The 20,799-nt window shown below is 46.3% G+C and overlaps 1 protein-coding gene across 2 annotated transcripts in view; it reads left to right on the forward strand.

Moving 5' to 3' along the window:
• The first annotated feature begins 5,863 nt into the window (after positions 1-5,863).
• Positions 5,864-20,799, forward strand: part of PLEKHG1 (pleckstrin homology and RhoGEF domain containing G1) — a 272,018-nt gene continuing 257,082 nt past the window's right edge. Inside the window, exon 1 of one of the 2 annotated variants that reach the window (XM_086947960.1) lies at positions 5,864-6,132. In XM_086947960.1, coding sequence (XP_086804086.1) covers positions 6,123-6,132 — 10 coding nt within the window. In that variant the 5' untranslated portion in view covers positions 5,864-6,122. The remainder of the gene's footprint in view (positions 6,133-20,799) is intronic. The other variant, XM_086947961.1, reaches the window with a different exon arrangement.

Below are 20,799 nucleotides of genomic sequence, written 5' to 3' on the forward strand. Positions count from 1 at the left end.
ACTCACCCTCACACACCCCCACCACCTCACAACACCTCACACACATACACTCACCCTCACACCCTAACCACCCTCAATCACCCTCACCCACCCACACACCTCCTCATCCTCACCCACCCTCATACACCATCACTCACCCTCACCCTCACTCACCCTCACTCACCTTCACACCCACACTCACCCTCACACCCTCACTCACCCTCACACACCCACTCACCCACAGACTCTCCCTCACACACCCACTCACCCTCACAAACACACTCGAAACTGACTCACCCTCACACACCCACTCACCTTCACACACACACTCACCTTCACACACACACTCACCATCACCCCCTCAACCTCACACCCCCTCACCCTCACACCTTCACACACCATTACTCACCCTCACAACACCTCACACACCTACACTCACCCTCACACCCTAACAACCCTCACTCACCCACACCCTCACTCACCCACACCCTAACCACCCTCACTCACCCCCACCATCACTCACCCACACCCTCACTCACCCTCACACCTCAACACCCTCACCCACCCTCACACACCTTCACTCACCCTCACCCCCTCACAACCCCTCACACACCTACAATCGCCATCACGCCCTGACCACCCTCACTCATGCTCATCCTCACTCCCCATCACACACACACCCCCTCCACACTCATCCTCACACACCCTCACACACCTACCCCACTCATCCTCACACACCCTCACTCACCCTCACCCCCACACAACCCCTCACACCCTAACTACCCTCACTCACCCTCACCCTCAATAACTCTCACAAACTCACACACCCACTACACCCTCTCCAACTCCAACGTCAAACTCCAACGTCAAACTCCACCGTCAAACTCCACCGTCAAACTCCAACGTCAAACTCCACCCTCCGACTCCACCCTCCGACTCCACCCTCCGACTCCACCCTCCGACTCCACCCTCCGACTCCACCCTCCGACTCCACCCTCCGACTCCACCCTCCGACTCCACCCTCCGACTCCACCCTCACACACCACCCTCAAACGCCACCCTCAAACGCCACCCTCCAATGCCACTCTCCAACGACACACTCCAACTCCAACCTCCAACTACACCCCTCAATGACACTTCACCAATCAATGCCACAGCACCACTTAATGCCACTGCAACACTCAATAACACAGACCAGCACAACACAACACCACTCAACACAACAGCACCACTGAACGCCACAGCACCACTCAACACCACAGCACCACTTAACGCAACATCACCACTCAACGCAACATCACCACTCAACGCAACAGGAACAATCAACGCCACTGCACCACTCAAAGCCACAGCAACACGCAACGCAACATCACCACTCAACGCAACAACACCAATAAAAACAACATCACCACTCAAGGCCATAGCTCCACTCAACGCCACAGCACCACTCAACAACACCACATCACTCAACGCCACCGTATCACTCAACGCCACTCAATGCCACAACAACACTCAACACCACAGCACCACTCAACAAAATAACAACACTTAATAGCACAGCAACACTCCACAACACTGAAGGCCACATCATACATCAGCACCACTGAAGGACACAGCATCACTCTGCACCACTAAAGCCCACAGCATCGCACAACACCACTAAAAGACACAGCATCACTCAGCAACACAAAAGGCCAAAGCATCACTGAACGCCACAGCATCACTCTTTGAAAACAATCAACAACAGATGGTTCTAAGATGTTCTCTCAATGTTTTAAGCTTTAGTAAAAAAAATTTAAACAAATGGCAATATTCCACTTATAATCTTCAATTTGCCTCACAGTTAAATACACTACACATAATCTTCCCATTACTTATTTACAAAACTTTAAAATATTGCCACTATACATTACATTAACTTATAATTAATTATTAAATAGTTATAAAAATAAACACAATTCACATTTATAATATTAATACTTCAAAATCATATAAATACAAAACATATTGCATTACAATGCTATAAGTCTCACTTTTGAAAAAGTTAAAAATATTGCCATTAAAAATAACAAAGCTAATAATTTCCCCACTTTCAATACAAACACATAAATAAAATATTTAACATTTGCAATACCAATACCTCTAACTTTCCTAATGCGAGACCTATTGCATTGCAAATGCTTGTTATTTAATACGCTTATAACTCACTTCTGTCTAATGTTAGACTGGATGGCATTCCCTTGTTGAGGCTCAGGAGCATTTGAAAAACTCCTCTGAAACCCATGGTGCACGAAAATAAAGATTACGATGTTTAGGACTCCAAGAACCAGAATGCACTTGGGGTTCATAGCTAACCAATTGCGAGATAATGTACTTCCTTGAGAGCCTTACAACTGTAATATAAATAAAAATTCCTAATGGGAAAAAGGTGTGCTTTTGCTCCTCCGAGGGAGCTGCTAAGTAAAAGAGGTTTGATCTACTGTCCTCTTCATTGATATATCTAAACGTCAGGATCTTTACCAATTTCTCATGTTGTAAGAGTGCAAAATAAAACAGATCTTGACTATTCTTTTGACGTTGTTTCTGCGTACTGTATCTTTTCAACTTTTTAGAATCAAGTTACTCATTCTACTGGCCATTGAAATTTGAGTTTTTTCTTTGCATATTTGTTCCACAATGAGTCATACATTAGGGGACAAATACCATACTTTTTACTTGACAAACGATCTAGGATTAAACAACCATTTTCCAATAACTTCAGAAAAGACAGGCATATTGGATATTGGTTAATACAAATCCCGCAATTAATCCTAAATTCAGACAAGAAGTCTACATTACCTGTCCTTTACTTTTTGCAAATATTAACCATTGTTCAAAACTACCAATCAATCAATATGTAAGATGCTAATTCCAGGTTTCTTGTGACGGGCTATTCCTAGCGCTTCCGTTTTAACGGGGTCGAAAAGATCCCATCAGTGGCCTACTGATTTTCCCGGTCTTTTCCTATCGCGTTTTATGCCATTGTTCGCTATACATTACAGTGGCTAATCCATATTTCACATACATGTCCTTATTAGGGGTGCCTTCCGGCGGTGCCGGATGACTGACCTCTAATAAACGGTCCGGCCAAAACAATCAATCAATTTTGATTAGACAGGCATGACGTAACAAGCGTTAAACAAAAAATCCCAATATGTCATGGACAAAGGTCCGCACTACCTGCCCTTCGCTGCCTGCAAAGAAAGAGAGGATTCCTAATCTCTGTTTGTTTGCACGTAGGGAATGTCTCAACTAAGCGGAATACTAGTATTCGGTCGAACCTATTAAACCAGTCAAACAATCAATAACAAGTAAGAATCGATCTTTCACAACCTTACCGGGACCGTTGTGGACAGTTCCTTCATCGTTCCCTTCCAGCGCCCGTTTATCCTCTCATTCCAAAAATGGGGCGTTCCTGTAAGGTCCCAGTCAGGACCGTAGATCACTCGAGAGAGAGGTCTGTTCGGAACTGGTGAAGTTCAGGTTAATCGGCAGCCAGACGAGGGTCCTCTCAAGGCAGGTTTACTCCAATCGGTTAGTTGTTCACTCCGTCGTTAGGACCTCTCTCACTGGACCCACGTGTCTCTGAGGGGCCCGACGTTGGTGCGCCAATTGTAAAAAGCAGCTGTGACTCCCAAGACTTTCGATGCCACTTGGTGCAAACCACCTCTAATTTACCTTAATATTAGCCATCAAAATAACGAGGCAGGCGCTGGAAAGTGGAAAAGCGAAGAACAGGTTTATTACTCCAGGAGGAGAACACATCACATCAGACACCGGGGCTATCGTCAGGAGGTGCTTTAACTGCATCTCTATGGCATGGCCTTTTATACATTTCTTTCATCAGTTTATTGCATGGTCAAACATCCTTGGAATCCCCGCCTTAAGCTAGTTCCCACACAAATCCAGCAAAAAATGTCCCCCCACCTAGATGTAACAGATGATCGCTATCTCGCAGCTGGACATTACGACAGGATCTAAAAACACGTGGGATCGGTCAGATCTAAGGGTTTGGGGTTATTGATTAAGTCAGGCCCCTTTGTTGGTGAAACAAGCCCTGCCGTGTGTAGGCAATAAACAATGTCCACAGGGGTCGGTTAGTGCCTGGAACCAGACTGAGTGGTCAGGTGCAGGGAAGGAGGTTATAAAAGGGGGCTTGCCTGTGCATGGAGAATGAAAGGACAAGTGGGTTTGGTGCGGGAAGTGACTCCGGGGCATTGTCAGGCTGACAAGGTTTTTACGACCCTAGTACGTGTGTTCGGGCTTAGTCAGGGTGCTGGGGATGATTGCAAGGTCAGGGTGAATCATAGGTGACTAGCAGGGAATGAAAATGGCTGTGATATCTAAAATGGTAGTTGCTTACGCGCACGTAGAGGCCCTTGCTACGCAAGATGATGCAGACAATGTTTCACGATCTTCACTCTGCTCTCAACAGTGACTGTGGCGAACATAAATGAACGCCGCTTATGTATACTTAAGGTTTATCGATTTCCACAACTGTGTGTTGGTGCAGCTCACTTAAGACGGAGGGGGCGCCCTGTGCTGGTTGCAGCACTTCACCCCCATTTCTCTGCGTACTCTTCTCTTTCGGTCGGTTGGCGTTCAGGCTCACGGCAGGCGGTGGCTGCAGAGACTTGTCTTGCAGCAATTGTCTCTATTTCCACCTCAAGGAACAGCAAACTTGCAGCCAGCACTCAAGTGGGGTCAGACCCTCTCGTCGCTGATGTAAAGTTGTGTGCTCTAGGCCCACATACTTTGTAAATAAGTGTGATAAGGACACATGAGTATGGTTCGTAGAGCTGGCCACAAGCATGAGTACACGTACCGTTTATTGGCAGGGTCATCTGACTGATGACGCAAGTGTTGGATGGGTCTGGGGTGGGCGTACAGACCTGCCCTCTGGGATGGGCTGGTGAACCAGTACCTGCTGAGACCAGTGCTTCAATTGGACCAGAACTGCCCGGTACGGAGTACCAGCACTTTTTTATTTTGAGAGGGAGAGTGCCGGCGCTTCTCAGAAACAAGCAGGTACTCTGCAAGAGTGTACCTGCACTTTTCTTTCTCCCTTTCAACGAGTGGCTGAGACACTAGAACGTGTCCAGCAGGACACTACACTGAGCAGCGCTTTGGGCACTACCACTCACTACTTTACAAATTAACCTCTGCTGTGCCCCAGCAAGAATGCCACCACGAGCAATGTAAATTACACTTGCGTAACACCAACACAGCCGACCTCTGCTAAGAAGGGATGCTTCTGGGATAGGCGCACCCCTTCAGTATGTTCGGTAATCGTTCTCTCGCTAACAAACTTCCTTCCTAAACCGGCAGCGTTTCCACCGTGTAATTAATGTGTGTGAATGAAACCACACACACGAAGCAGCTCGTTGTGGGGGCACCTCTGTGGGGATGGATGATACCTAGGTAGCAACCCTGCTCCCCCACACCTACACACAATGAAAATTAATCAAAATAAAGGGCAGAAAGCCACCCTGCGCCTTTAACGTGTCCCTCTTTGTAATGAATAATGGTGGCAGGGGTTTCCAGAGAGACGAGGCTTTGAAAAGTGGGCACGTCGGGGCGGAGGGCTGCGGTAACAGGCCGCACTCGGTGACATAATGCCGGCCTCCCCGAGGCGCCCTGTGCCCCCGAGCTCAATGTGCGCCATTGTGCGCAACGGGGCAGAAGGGCTTTCAGGGCCGCGAGTGCGGCTGCACAGAGGCGCGGTTTTGTTTCTTTTTGTACGTGCTACTGCCTCATAAGTAGCCCGTGTGGGGAGAGGGGGGAGGGGGGGGGGGGTTGAGAGTGGGACGTGGGGGGGGAGTTTGAGAGTGGGAGACGCAGGCACCACATCCGAGACCCGTCGGTGCGCCTCGTCGGGCTCCCACGGGGGGGCAGTGCTGGGCTCCGCCTCTGGCCCCTGCAGGGGGAGGGCTGCCCCCAGGCCCCGCCCCCTTCCTCTCAGGCTGCTGCGGACGGCGCTGATCCCGGGACAGCAGCAGGCGCACAGACATGTATGCACTGGCAGCACCGAGGGGGACCTGTCTGCGCCGGGTCTGGACTAAAATAGCCTTTTGGATTATTCTCTGTTTTCCCTGAAGGAAAAAATGCCTACGGGTGAGTGAGAGTGCGGACTGTTTCTTTCTGCGCGCCTCTGTGGACTAAGAGGATACATCTTTGCACGCTCAGTTCTGTTGAAAAGTTGCTGGGTGGACGGACCCCTCAGGTTCAACTTGTTTTGTTTTATGTTTTTATAACTAATAAACAATTGGAGCCGGAAGATGCGATCACGGGGCACCGAAAATATGTGTCCTCTTTGGAGAGTTCGTGTATGGTCAGCCCAAGGGAGGCTTTTGGTGTTTGGAAATGTAAGTTCATAGGGGGCAAGGTAGCTCTGGCTGGTGTCTGGGTGCAGATCCAACTGTACAGATGTGTCACGTACTCAACCTTGCACCGACGGGTCTTCTGGAGTTCTACAACCCCTTCCGGCCACATCCTTTCTGCAGACTCGGCGTTCAGAGGCGGTAATTGCGCTTCTGGAGAGAAAGGTTTCCAGAGACGGCTAAGCGTTGTGCTTAATGTGTTGATTGCTGCACGCTACGCTGGGGGGCTGTCTGAACGGTTGCGCCTGCTTCCAGGGTTGCCTGTGTGGTGGCGCCTGCTTGCAAGGCTCAAGCCTTGTGTTATCTGGCATCGGTTAGAAAACCTCTGTTGCGTTTCTAAAACAATCATTTTTTCACGGTACTTGCTTTGAAAGTAACCAAGCAAGGCGCAATTTAGTTGGACGCCCCAACGCCCGTTCTGCTTCTGTCATGATTTGGTGTGACATCCCGTGGCGAGGGTTGGGTGGCTTCAGGAAGACCGATGGTCAGGAATGGGAAATGCTTGTTGTATTTATTTATATTTAGCACTGTGTCTATTGTTTGGGGGGGGGGGGCTTCCTGCTGCTGCGCACCGAATGCTGCGGTATCCTTCCTTCCGAGATACTCCACCACTGGAAGGCTGTTGTGACATGAGTATCTTTGGCACAGTGTCACAGGTTGTTATGGCTCAGACTAAACGCACTGCCAAAGAAGTTCAAAGGTATGCTTTCACCTGATGCAAGGGTGTGTACAGATAATTGTGTGCTTTGACGGTGTCTGGCAGCAACGCGACGTAATCTCACCATGTATTTTAGGCTCTGCCAAGCAACAGAAGTATCGCTGCCCTGTGGCATCTGCTGCAAATCCCCTTGGCACCCTCCGCCGGTACAGCGCTTCATTAAATAATGCAGCACGGTTCCCGTGCGGCCCCAGGGGTGCAGCGCACGCCGCCTCGCGGCGCTTTGCTGTGTTCGACAGACGTAGATCTAGTTTTAGTGCGCTGGGCTCCCATCGAAGGGGCTCTCGGGGCAGCCTCGCCCTCCCCCCTATGGTGCGTACAAAATACGTAAGACGATACTACACAGATATCAAGTTTTTCTGTTCACCGAGAGGGTGTTGTAGAGTTCCCAGTGCTGCTGTCATGAATGAAACACGTGCATGTGGGTTCGCGGATAAATCTTTGGGGTTTTTTGCTTCTTTTCAGAGCAGCGCACAGTTTTCCCTCACATTCGATAGGTTTCCAGTGAGCTTTGTGGTGCGGTGACCTGGAAATTGAGGTCAATGGAGCGCGGCAGAATTGCGGCTTCTGGAGGCTTCCGAATGCTTCCTTCGTTTTTTTGTTGACCTCATCTTTACCCCTTCCCTTAATCCACCATTTCTCTCTCCTCCCGCCTAGACACCTCTCACTTTCCCTCTCCCTGCTGGTTTTTTCCACTTGTGCATTCCCCCTCCTACTCGCTTGCTTCCCACTCACCTTCTCTCCTCTTGTTCATTCTCTTACTCTCTTCCTCTGGACTTGTCACTCCTTTGCCTAGCCATTCTCTTCAACTCAGTCCTACCCCTTCTCTATTCAGATCTCGCCTGAGACCGAGCATGGACTGTCTGCAGGGAGACATGTTGTTTATCTTACAGCGGGCTTAGAGCCCGCCCATTGCTTCCAATTGGTAGGATTCATTGTCACTCTCATTTGCTTGCTTCTTATTTGTTAACTTTAGGGGCTTTCTTTCCTCTTCTTGTGTCTGTCCCACACCTGGAGAATGGACACATTAGTATGTCTTTCAACGGCTCACATTTTTAGGTGCTACTTTTCTTTTAAGCACCTATGAGGGTGCATGTGTTTTTCCTGATGTCTCCCTCTCGTTTTCTGGGCTCCATGTTCCTCTCGCTCCATGTGTCTTCCTATTCCCCTGCGTTGCCTTCTCGTATGTGTGCTTTCTACCTGCCAGCTCCACGTTGCAGTACTGTACTCGTTTGAAACCTCCTCACCCCTGTATTTCTTCTGCCCTCTCTAGTACCCTACCTGCTTTAAAAACCCATAACCATTGTTGATTCCACCCCCAAAAAGAGCCCTGTTGTGCAGTTTTTTTTCTTTTTAGTTAGCTAGCCAACTCTTATCAGTAACTAAAAGGAAAAAAGTGGCGGCTTTTAAACATTTTATTTTTTTACTTTAGCCATGCAGCGTTACATTAGGTATTCTGTGCAGCATGGTTAAAACCATTAACAAAGCCATTAATGTCCCAAAGGCAAGACTTATTGGCTTTGCCAGTGCTTGTTTATGAATGTGACTTAATGTAGTGCACACCTCACATTCTCAACTTCTTCTCACCTCTCCGCATCGGGATCAGAACACTTGTCTTCTTACTGTGGTTTCTCTGGGCTCTTAGCAGCTACAGACACCTCCGGTCTTCATCAATAGTATTGAACCCTGTGCTAGAGACTGTATTCTTTAAAGTCTGTTACATATTTACTTTGGCAACCCTTGCCATTTCAGTGAAGTAAGTACATTGTGTTATTAAAATTTTTAAAAATACTATTCTTGTCACTGTCCCACAAACCAGCGTGGTTAGGAAGCAGTGACAACATAGGAGAATGTGGTCCATTGTGTCAGCTGGGCGTCATCCCATGTCTCTGGGCCGCCACAGCACAAAGCACCCTTTCCTGTAGGCGCCTCCTTGTTTCATCGGAGAGTGGAGTAGCTGACATTTGGATGCAGCTAGACTGGCTCACAGATCAGAATCAGACCAGGCATGCTCAAGGTTATCTGATGAATCCATGTCAAGAAGGACGCAGTGCCCCCATTTTTTGGGTATTTTCCACCAATCTATTGCATTCTGGGAGTTGTAGTTCTGGTTCCCTTCAGTTCAACGAGCACCTGAATACAATAATCTGTAATCAAAAAGCACAAGGCTGGAGCTTTGCTTTCTTGGAGACACAAAGCTATTTGGTAACCTTGCACACATCCTGCTACCCACCAAGATTTTGGGAGTTTATTTTTATTATTAACCTTGGTGAGAGAGACTCCTCTGCCTCCAGGAGGAGCCTATCCTTTTGGGGGGTACATAATTGAGTCTATCATTGGTTTGATGGTTGCAGGGTGCTCACCTTATTCATGTACTAAACAGAGTCCAACCAAATCTTAGAGGAACAAACTGTGTGTCGTCTTCCTAGGATGATAGTGCATGGCTCCCTCCTTTAGGACCCCATACCTTCTTCAGAAGGGTTCTCTGTACCATATGACGTTCCCAACATACCTGCAAGGGAGGTGGAAGATGACGACTAGGCATCCCTGTTCTGTGCAGCCTTCTTTCTGGCTTTTCACAATACTTAATCACAGACCGTATATACCTTTAAGCTTCAGGCCTGGGAGGGGTATAAAAGCTCATAAATCCTATAAACAAGCATTAAAGGGGCCTAGAGCCCGCCCATTATTTAGCATTGGGTTGCTCCAATTTCACTCTTGTCTCTTTGCTTCTTATTAGTCAGAGCCTCCTCATCACCTCAGCTTCCTCCTGGGGCTTTGTGTGTGTCCTTGCCGTAGAGCATGGAAAAGTACTGCTTCCTGTCTGCGACTATAAGTGTGGCAGGGTATACTCAGACATGAGTCCCTTTCTCACTGCTCCATCAGGATTCAAGCAAGCCGGGCCGAAGAGGCTGAAATGCCAGAAACCGGTCCCCGGTAGCTTGTCTCCTTTCTGGTGAAGAATTGGCTTGGTAGTTTGGTCTGCCCTGTTCCCATGATGCACTGGGCCAGGGACAGACTAATTTGCATATAGCCAGGTTCTGAGCTGGGATGGGGCAGTGAGATAAATAACGGTGATGGATCAAGCCCTGATCTTTGGACTGGGTAAGAGTGGTCTGCTTAATTCAGACACTCTGTTCATCACCACCCCCTTTTCTGAATCCTGTCTGCGACCAGCATCCTTCCATTGGCCGCTGGAGACCCTGCCTGGCTTCTTTGTAGTATATTTGGTGGTTGATCTTGACTCTGAAACATCTGTTCACGGTTCCTAGTTCAGATACGAAACCAACAAACCTAGGACATGGTGCCCTTTTCATTAAGAAAGTTATTACTTTGTGATCACCGTCTCTGCAGAATTGCCATGAATAATTGATTCCTCATTGCCTTTATGTTTCTCCTCAAGGCTTTCTCTTCTCCCTGCCTTACTAAAGCTAAATGCTCTACATGTACTCCCTTTCACTGTTCTCGATTTTAATTTAAAATATACTTTGATTTGAAATTCAGTTTAGACCGCACATCGTTCATGTACTGTTACTTGAAATATTACTTTTTGCCCTTCCTTTCCGTCTTTCCTGAGGAAGGTCTTCAGCTTGGCATTACTTGATCCTGTATAAGGCAAGTTAGATGTTTTGGTGAATTAAAGGGAGCTTTCTGAGGGTTGTTTGTGTTTGCTTGTCTGTGTGTTTGATTCTTAGGCCTCCCTGTAGATTAGTGACCTTGGCTGAAGCAGGAAACCCCCCACCACCTTTTCCTCTTCCAGGCCCAGCGTAGCCCATCTCAAAACCTTTGATGACCATAGGACATCCGGTGCAATCTTATGTCTTGCATCGCCATCAACTGTTGCTTTTTGCAAAAGTACCAAATAGATCTTCTCTGAAAAGCCCTAGCAATACCCTGAAATAAGGGTGATCATCAGAAAATAGTAAGGTCTAGGAAATGAATTAGACTTGGTGCCAGAATTGTTAAATAAAAATAATGCAACAACAGCGGTGGGAAGGCCATAACAGCACATCAACTCAGTGCAGTTGGCAAATCCGGGACACAAGCAAGGGTCGAGAGCCACATAGACGGCCGTATCATGCCTTGGATTTCTCACACTGGCAGTAGGAGGACCACCTCACTCCAGGTCATTATGGACATTGCCTCCAGTCCTGAACTTTTCACCAACCAACCACTGATTTTGTATGATCAGTTGGATCAAAGGAAGCAAAACAAGACTATAACACTGCAAATAAGTAAAACTTTATTGTTTGCTTAATTAAAATCATTACAATCATCCGTTTGTAGCATCACAGAATATTAAAAGTAGCATTCATTTGAGGTTATAAAAAAAAAAACGATTTAAAATTAATTCACATGATTTTAGCAACTTATTAGTCATGTTAAAAAAGGACACTTGGGAGCCGTTATTGTCCCATATGAGTTAGCGTCTACTAAAAAATGAACACAAGGCGAAAGCCAGGATTATGGAGGTACATAGTTGATACTGCTAAAAACACGAATCTGTTGAAACAGTAAGAACACTACGTATGATGACTTAATGATCCCGAGACGCATAGTGTCCGTAAATTGTCTATATAAAGAAAGAATGCAGCCTCGAGCAGCTGCTATTTCACGGTACAAAGGGATAGATCATCCCATTTAATGTTGACCATTGTTTACTTGTTGGCATTTCCGGTTGAAAATCTTATTGCTGCTCTTGTCATGAACTTAGTAAACCGAATGTTAAGCATTGGGTTGTCCGGGTTCATTGATGCGAGTATGGCTTGTCTACATGTACGTACGCCCAGTTTGTTCCATTCGCTTTTTAACATGGACTTCCGGTCGTCGAGAAGTACTGGACAGTGACATGCCACATGCTCGATTGATTCCTTGTTACTACCACACCCCCTGCACGCTACCTCTGTGTTTGCACGTTTCCAACTCGGCAGATGGTACAATAATGGCCATTTGCCCATTCTAAGGGCCATGAATCTTTTTTTTCATAACACGGAGTAGGTGCATGACCAGTAGGGGGCCATGACCCCTGGCTTAAACCATGGACTGATTGTCCAGGCGTGCTTACGTTTAGCAAGTTGAGCTCTGTCCGAGTGAAAGGACCAGAGGCGAACATTCATCTTTATATAGATTTTGAGTGCCTGCTGTGAAGAATTCAAATTCCAAATTTCCTCTGAGTCCAGAAGTTTTAATGAATCATGTAAATAGCGCTGTATATAAGACTATGACACCATGAAACATAAGGTTGTGATACAAAAGTCCAGGGCAGAAAACGGTATGTGTTATGACATGGCGTCAGGCGGCCACTGTAACAAAAGAACTAAATATCCAGGTGTTGAAAGAAATAGTCTCTGTACAAAGTATTGGAAAAAACCATTAAGGACATCCGTATAGGCCAGGGACAAGAGTGTACTATTTTTGTGTTAAGCGGCGATGGAGAGGTGGCCTTATCATTTGTTGGATTTATGTTTTTTAAAGACATCAAAAACGGCTATAAATTCCCATCACATCACACTAGTTTTGTATGCAAGTCCCTCAAACAGCGTATGTTGTGATTATGGTGACCACTTAACTTCACACCACAACATCATAGAGATACCTTTCACTCCTGGGCATTAGTGTTGCCTCCTGAATCCTTATGGATTTTTGTCTTTGTTTGCTTCCTTTAACCCAATTAAACTAACTACACACCAGAAGGCAACAATTTGCAAGTGGACAACCCAGGTCTGAAAACAGTGTCTATCGTGGCAGGTGTGAGGTGGCCTCCATAGCTGCGCTAGATTTAAAAAAAAACTGATAACCACAAATCTGTCGGCTGGCCCCATTCATAAGTGTGGTTTTCAGTCAACAATGGTTTTCCAGCCCAGAGTTCTAAATTTGCTGGTATCTGTGTGCCTAACCTTACAGTGGCAGACATCATACTACAAGTTCAGCATGTTGCATGCTTGTAGCCAAAACAAACATTGGCAAAGCCAATATGTCTCGCCAATGCAAGAGCTATTTGCTTTGCCAATGAGTTGTAGCCATCTTGTACACCAGCATGGCTGCTGTTTGGCATTGCTAAAAATTAGTGTCGTAGAGGAAAGTGGAGTAGAGTGGAGTGGCTTAGTGTCGTGGAGTGGTCTACAGTGGTGTAGAGGGCTGTGGAGTGGCGACGATTAGGGTAGTGTTTGGTAGAGTGTTGGGTCGTGGACTGGAGTAGAGTGGAGGGGCATACCTAGTAGGGTGTACAGTGGAGTAGAGTGGCATAGAGTGGAGTAGCATGACATGGAGTGAAGTGACGTTGAATGGCATAAAAGGAGTTGCGTAGAGTGGAGTTGCGTAGACTGGAGTGCCGTAGAGTGGCATGGCACAGAGTGGGGTCGAGGGTAGTGGCATAGAGTGGAGTGGTGTATAGTGTCACGCATAGAATGGCATAATTAGAGTATGGAGAATGAAAAGACAGAGGAAGAGGAAGGAGAGGATGTGTGAGAGATGGAGGATTTCAGAAGGATGGTGGGAGAAAAATTGTGTAAGTGTCTAACACTGAGAGACTGCAGAAGAAAGTGGCGTGAAGGGGAGAACACAAGTGAGTGAGACACTCTGGGGACCATCACCCCTCGCACAGACCTTAGTGATGTCTTAACTAAGTGAAAATCTGGAAAGATTGGCACCAGAAAATTCATCAAATGACCCTGGGCAAATGTAATTCCTGGTGCTAAAATACCTCCATGCAGGGGCACAAAACCAAGCATGGATCCGCACTGCACCACCCGCCCATACTCACTAGGTCCCATCCCTACCCCGATCTTGCCTCCCCCGACTGCTGCATGCTTGCTCACCTTCATCATATGTCTTTCTACCTAGGAAATATTTACACTTGATGAACACCTCACATCCTTCTCTTCTTTCTTTAATTGGGTAATTCAGGCACAAAAGTCACATAAGAAATGCACCTTTTAAGGAAAAACTAATCTGAATAATGTTTTCAGAGCTCTTAATTCTCCCTAGGTAAGTAACCAGTGCAGGTTTTTTCATTGCATTCTGGGACTTGTGTTCCTGATTTTTAGTGTGGTAAAGTTTTTTCTATCAGGGATAAACTAGATTCTAAATCCCAGAATGCTAAGAGACCCTGATTAGAACCGTCTCTCAGACAGACAAAGGAAACTCGATGGCTCTGTGATTTGGAAATGGGAAGCCAACGATTGCGTCACCTGTGACTACTGGAGGTTTATCCAGAGAAATGTTAAGGTGACGTGTTTGATAGTCTTTATTCAAGACCTGCTCGTTTATGGGAGATTTCGTACGATTTCTTTTTGCTTTTGCTACAAAGTACTGACATCTGTTAAATGGGACACTTAGACGCTCAGTATCTTGCAGTTCTGATCCCAAAGAGGGAATAAATCTATACGACGAATGCAAATCTCCTCACACGCACATGTAGGCCATATTACTAACGTGCACTGCTGCCCACCTCGCAGGTAGGCAGACCATACATGCTGCTTGCATCATACTGCGCCCTGTGCAGTCATCTTATTCTGCTGACAAATCTCTCGATCTGAGAAATTTGCTCTTAACAAATGCCTGCCGGGCCTGTGAGGGTGGAGTGAGAAAGGCCTGACCTTTCTACCTTTGTGAGGCTGGCCATGACCCGCCCCGCCCCGCCCACAAGAGGCTTGTCTCGTGCAGCCAGGGCTGGAGGGCAGCGCGGAGGACTTGCACTTGTCCCAAGAGCAGCACAATGGTACATTGAAGTGACCCTGCCTGCACCGACAGGCCTTTCGAACTCCTCGTACCACGTGACTCGCATGTTAAATCGGGTGCTAGTCGTAGTTAAAACTTCCGATTGACCATAGTTTGTAATGGAAATCGAAACCAATGGTTGGAAACGTGCAAAGGCCTGCGGCGTGCAATCTGTCAGACTCGTGTTGCAGCGCTGGCCAGTGAAAGCTGCTCGGGAGCAGACCATGGCTGGGAAGGAACACAACATTTGCAGGTACAAGGAGCGTCTTTGTCTTTTTTCTGGAAAGTTCAAAGGAATTCTTCCTTTTTTTTTCTTTAAAGACAAACATCTGTTCCGCAGCCTCGTTTTTATGAGCTCTGTTATGCTTCTTTTGGTTGAAAGTGGAGTGTAGCTCAGCAGGTGTGTAGCACCCGAGGCGCCTCAGCTAAATGTTACACGTCCTAATTCGATGACACTCAGTAATTGAAGTCGAAGAGCCCCAACTACAGTGTCTGCCACGATTACACGCCGAGTCAAGAGGTGAGCTTCGGGGTCATTACGAAAAAAACATTCATGTTGCCTAGGCTACTTTGTGGCTTTTTAGACGTCTGGTACTCCATAACAAACCGATAGAAGTTGATTTTCATATAACAGGCTGCTCTTTGCCAGGAAAGGAAGATTGTTTCGAGAAGGAGATAGTGTGTTTTGGCTGGTTAGCAGAAGCCTCCGTTTTACCACTTTCCAGCCCCTTGCATGCCTTTAAGAACCAACTGCATTCTGGGATTTGTAGTCTTGGCTCATTGAACAGAACCTTTTGAAAACAATGACTTGCTAAAGGAACGCACAGAACTGGAGCATGGAGTCCCTGTTGTCATGGAGTGGTCTGGTAATCCTGATGCAGATGAACTGTGTAGACGGAGCATTATGGCTGATTTGTCGAAGATCACATGGTGCAGTGGGCTCTACTGCTTCCTGGGTGCTAATGGAACGCTTGCTTAGTGTGCAAAGTGCAATGCGCGAATGGATTAATACATAGAGCCGTTTGTGCAGTGCAGCTCAGCAAGCATAAATCAGCTTTCATGAACAGTTGTGTAGGATTATGAGAGTGGGGTAAAGGGTCCTCGCAGGGGGATTAATTACGATTTGGGCTGGCCGGAATCTCAGGACCAGTCACTTAGGGCTGATAGCTTTCAGTAGGTTAGTCTGACTCGAGTAGAATCCCAGAACGCCAAGGCACCCACTGGTAGAGCTTTCCCTTTCCACCCCTCCCATCCTTGGCTAAAACGTTTCATCGTTTCCAGCTCTACCCCTGCCTACTCCCTTCTTTGCTTATTTAGGGCTTTTTGAGTTCACTTGCTATTTTTTGTTCAGCCCGTCATTTTTGCTGGTTTAGTCCATGCGACAACATTCACTGTGTGGACTGCCACCGAGGACCCAGTGTATTTTGTCTATGCCCCCAGACACAAAATGTACCTTATTAATTCAGATTTAGTCTTCGTGGGCCATTCTTGTGTTGATCGATGATGTGTTGGGAAGGACAGCATGAAACATGTGTACCCTTGCACCCAGAGGGATATAGGTTGCCCCTTCTTTTATAGTCACGACAATGACACATAAGACGTTGGCCAGTTGTTTCTACTCGTACCTCGTCCATGCTCAACACGAAAGGACGCTGTATTGTAGGGATATTATGTACGCCAAGTCTCTAAGGAATGTGGTTGTGTAGCTTGGCGGCCAGGGCCCAGAGCTATTGGCAAGACCACTACCTGTAGTGTGTCTTGAGTGTAACCAGCCTGGACTACAGAAGTGACCAACAGGTATCTGCTGTCCCTCCTTGCACAAAGCAACGCAGCTGTGCAGATGCCGGGAGGTGGCCTTGGAAACCGGGCCCAAATTTTGCGATTCCAGCCTAAACTTGGCTGGATGCACACAGAGCGACTCCAGGGATGGGGCCCTGGTCCTCTGGTCTGGCCCGCCTCTGGTTACCAATTACACATTGAGGGGATTGGGGGCTTCCCATGCAGGGTTTACCCCCAGCTGGTGGGTTCAGAATCCGCAGTCGGGGCTCCAGGTGGTTTTTGTGCGCCGGGAGCATTCTCAGGGAAAATGAAGCAATCGCCACACGCTTTGTCAGACAATCTAGCTCTCAAACCACACAGAATTTATTCTGAGGTGCTCCACACACACCGTGTTTAGAGTAAAGTGCTTAACTCACACTCCGCAAATGGCAGCCAATAGCGATCAGGGAATCCAGTAGGTCTCTGGGATTCCGGATGAGCAGGGAGGGGGAGCAAGTCAACCAGCTCCTGGAGAACACTGAGGTCACAAGGGGGGCAGCAGGCCGCACATTGGAAAATAGCAAAGTAGCAGTCCATCTTTCAGCCCAACAATCAGTAGGCAACAGATCAGCACAACAAAGCAGGTAGTCCAAACTGGCGATTCCTCCTGGAAGCACAGCAGTCCTCTCACAGTGTGCAGAATGTAGAGCCAGCAGTGTCTAAAACATGGGGTCAGAGCCCCTGTACCTATACTCAAAAAGTCTTTGATCTGGGACAACTTCAAAAACAAACCTTACAAGTGGCTCCAGTTGTTCAGTAGGGGTTAAATGAGCCCTTGTTGTGAGGGCAGCACACAGCATATGCAATTGTAAGTATGCCCCGCCTCCCTCTCTCCCAACCCAGGAAGACTATAGGTATACAGATGAATGCAGATGCTTCTCTTTTCACACCAAGCCCTTCCTGTGTTCTGGCTGTCTGGAAAGTATGCACAACATGTAGCTGTCATCCAGGCCACCCAGACATGGATTAGAATAAGCACAGGGAAATGCCCAGTTTCTAAAAGTGATACCAAAGGGGATGATGGACGGAGCAAATCAAACATCCCTCAGTCAACTGATCTGGGTTTAATCCATCACCATTCTTTAACTCACTCAGCCACCCCAGTTTAGACATGGATATATGCAAATCAGTCTGACCCTGTGCCTCATGGGAACAGTCCAGCCCGAACTGCCAAGCCATGTCTTCCCTGGACCGGAAACAAGCATCCTGGGACCGGTTTCTGGCTAATCAGCCGTCAATAGCCAGGCTCGCTTGAATCCAGTGGCAAAGTGAGCAAGGGACCCATGTCTGGGCATACCCTGCCAACTTAGGGCGAACAAAGCGATACCAAAGGGTATGATGGACGGAGCGTTTGAGCAAATCAAACACTCACCCCCAGTCAACTGATCTGGATTTAATCCATCACCATTTTTTAGCGCACTCCGCCACCCCAGTTCAGACATGGCCATATGCAAATCAGTCTGACCCTGTGCCTCATGGGAACAGTCCAGCCCGAACTGCCAAGTCATGTCTTCCTTGGACCGGGAACAAGCATCCTGGGACCGGTTTCAGGGTAACACCCTTTCTCAGCCAGGCTAGCTTGAATCCAGTGTCAAGGTGAGCAAGGGACCCAACGTCTAAGCAAACCCTACCAACTTAGGGCAAGCAAAGCAAATTCCCGGAAACCTTTCCCAGGATGCTCACTGTGGCAATACATTTTGCAAACACCTGAAAACCTGGCTTTTCCCATAGAGTTCTTGTTCTCTGGTCATCTCTGCAGCACTGGGATGCCTCCGGGTAGCCATGCGCTATATAAATCCAAATCCAAATATCTCATGAGTTGTTGGAAATCTTATCTATTCTGAACAAGATCTGCTCCCATTAACAGCCAGAGGCATCATTCACATGCAGCCATGCTGTGGAGTATCCTCGATGCAGATATCATGAGCATGCTTCACAGAGCCAACAAGCAGTTTGAATGTGTGTTGTGGTTATTTTTAGAGGTAAACGGTACAAATGATTAGTGTATTTTTTTTGTGTGCAAAACTTAATGTAGTTTGGCAAGCTGGAATTGATGACTCCTCATGCTGCTGGTGGGAAGGAAACTTGAGGTCACATAGAGACTGCCTCTATTTCCGCTCCTTTGTAGACAAATGGCAAGAATTATAGGCCCATCAGGAGAAGCAGTTTTATCCCACCAAAACAGATTACCAGTAAGAATATCCGCAACATTTTTGTCTTAGTTATTTATATGTACAATTTATATGTGCACTCCTTGGAAAAAACATCAGCGGGTGCAAAACGTGTCAACTGAGAGGAACTGTTTAAAAAAAAAATATATATATATATATATATGCTTAAAAACTTTGATAAAAAACAGACATTTGAGGTGAGCAGATCTAGAGTGTCGCTGGTGTTGAGAGTGCTCTAACAGGGGCTGCTTTCCACCTAAACTTGAGAACTACCCAGAGTACTCTCCTTCTTTTTTGCATAATTTATGCGTCACTCTATGCCTGAAAGGGTTTTGTTTTGACTTAATACTGGGTGCTCCCTTGTGTCTGGACAAAGCTATACCTCTCTGAAGAGCTCTAATTTGAACGAAACACTGTGTCAGGGGTTGCTTTTACTCATTTCATGTTGGCTTGAGTTGGTATTTCACTAATTCGAAGCTGGAATATTGTGCCTGGAGTGATAAATGGCTTTTGTAATTTTACAGCTCGGCAAGGACAGCACTGTACTAGTCCTATGCTTAAAGACTTTGCTGTATCAATTGCAAAAGACTTTGTCATTTTCTATCTCGGCATGGATAGCACTGTGCTAATCCTATGCTTAAAAACATTGATAGTCGCTGGTGTTGAGAGTGCTCTAACAGGGGCTGCTTTCCACCTAAACTTAAGAACTACCCAGAGTTCTCTCCTTCTTTTTTGCATAATTTATGTGTCACTCTATGCCTGAAAGGGTTTTGTTTTGATATATATATATATATCTGACTAGGTCTAGGTTGGAAGGAAAAAGACATATTACTGGTATGAAGTGAATACTGCATGAAGTTTTGACCACTTTGTTGTCAATCGATGAGAAAAGGAAGAGTAAAATACGACTGAAAAACCAATACACAGTGCTTGGGTACATTTGTCTGTCTTGCGAGTGCACAGGAAAATAGTTACATTTGCATATTTTTGGTCTAGTTGGAAAAACAATGAGCTGCTTGTATAAAGAGCGAGAAACCACCACATCCTTTACATTTGTGGCTGGAAGTCAGGAAGATGCCAATTTCTGCAGCACTTCCTTGAACATATCTCGAGCTCCATGGTGGACTTGTTTTGTTTAATGTTTTAGCATTTTTTGTTTAAACTAAGGAGTTTTTAGCACCCACACAGTGCCGCATGGCTGCTTCATATAAAGATTGTTGTCATATTATAATGGAAGGGTAATGTCATTGTTTAGATATTCTTGTATTGTAGCATTTCTGTAGCGCTTTCAGACTCTTGGTGAAGGTAACCCTCAGCGTTGTCCAGTTTTAGAGGAAGCTGCTACTCCATTGTGAAAGTCTGGAAGAGGGTGTTGGTTGAGGTGTCGCTATAAAATGTGTGTTGTGGTGTCGTAGGTGAAGCCCGGAGATGTTCTTCAGGCCTGATGCAGCGGCATGTAACAGCATCTTACTCACAAAGCATTGTTCGAAAGTAGCGTAAGGGACAGTTTTGTGCACTTTATATACAAACCAGAGTGACCTGTTTAGAGAGGTAGAATTATTAATTTATTTTAAATCGCTTTCAGATGTATTTTATTTCATGTTTTACTTTTATTTTTATACACCACTATGAACTATATTACTTAAAATTCATTACAGGTTTGTTTTATAGTTCGCCTTGAACACACAAAGACAATAATACTGATGTGGTAGACCAAAGGGGAGAAATTGTGCTTTTATTTACAACTCAAAAAATAAAAAAACTGAATGGAATTTAAAAAGAGGTCGAATTATTACTTTTTCGAACAGTAACATATTTAGTGCCAATCTGAAAGGAACTCTAGATGCCTTGTGGTGCTCCCTTTTATGTCTTTGGGATTGTGCTCTATAGCTTCATGTATGGATTTAAGCAAATATTATCTTATTACCCTCCATACAATTAGATTTTTGTGCTGGCGATGACACCTGGTTTTGTT

This window comes from Lissotriton vulgaris, unplaced genomic scaffold (genome assembly GCF_964263255.1).
Source record: "Lissotriton vulgaris unplaced genomic scaffold, aLisVul1.2 SCAFFOLD_1361, whole genome shotgun sequence".
NCBI classification, from domain to species: Eukaryota; Metazoa; Chordata; class Amphibia; order Caudata; family Salamandridae; genus Lissotriton; species Lissotriton vulgaris.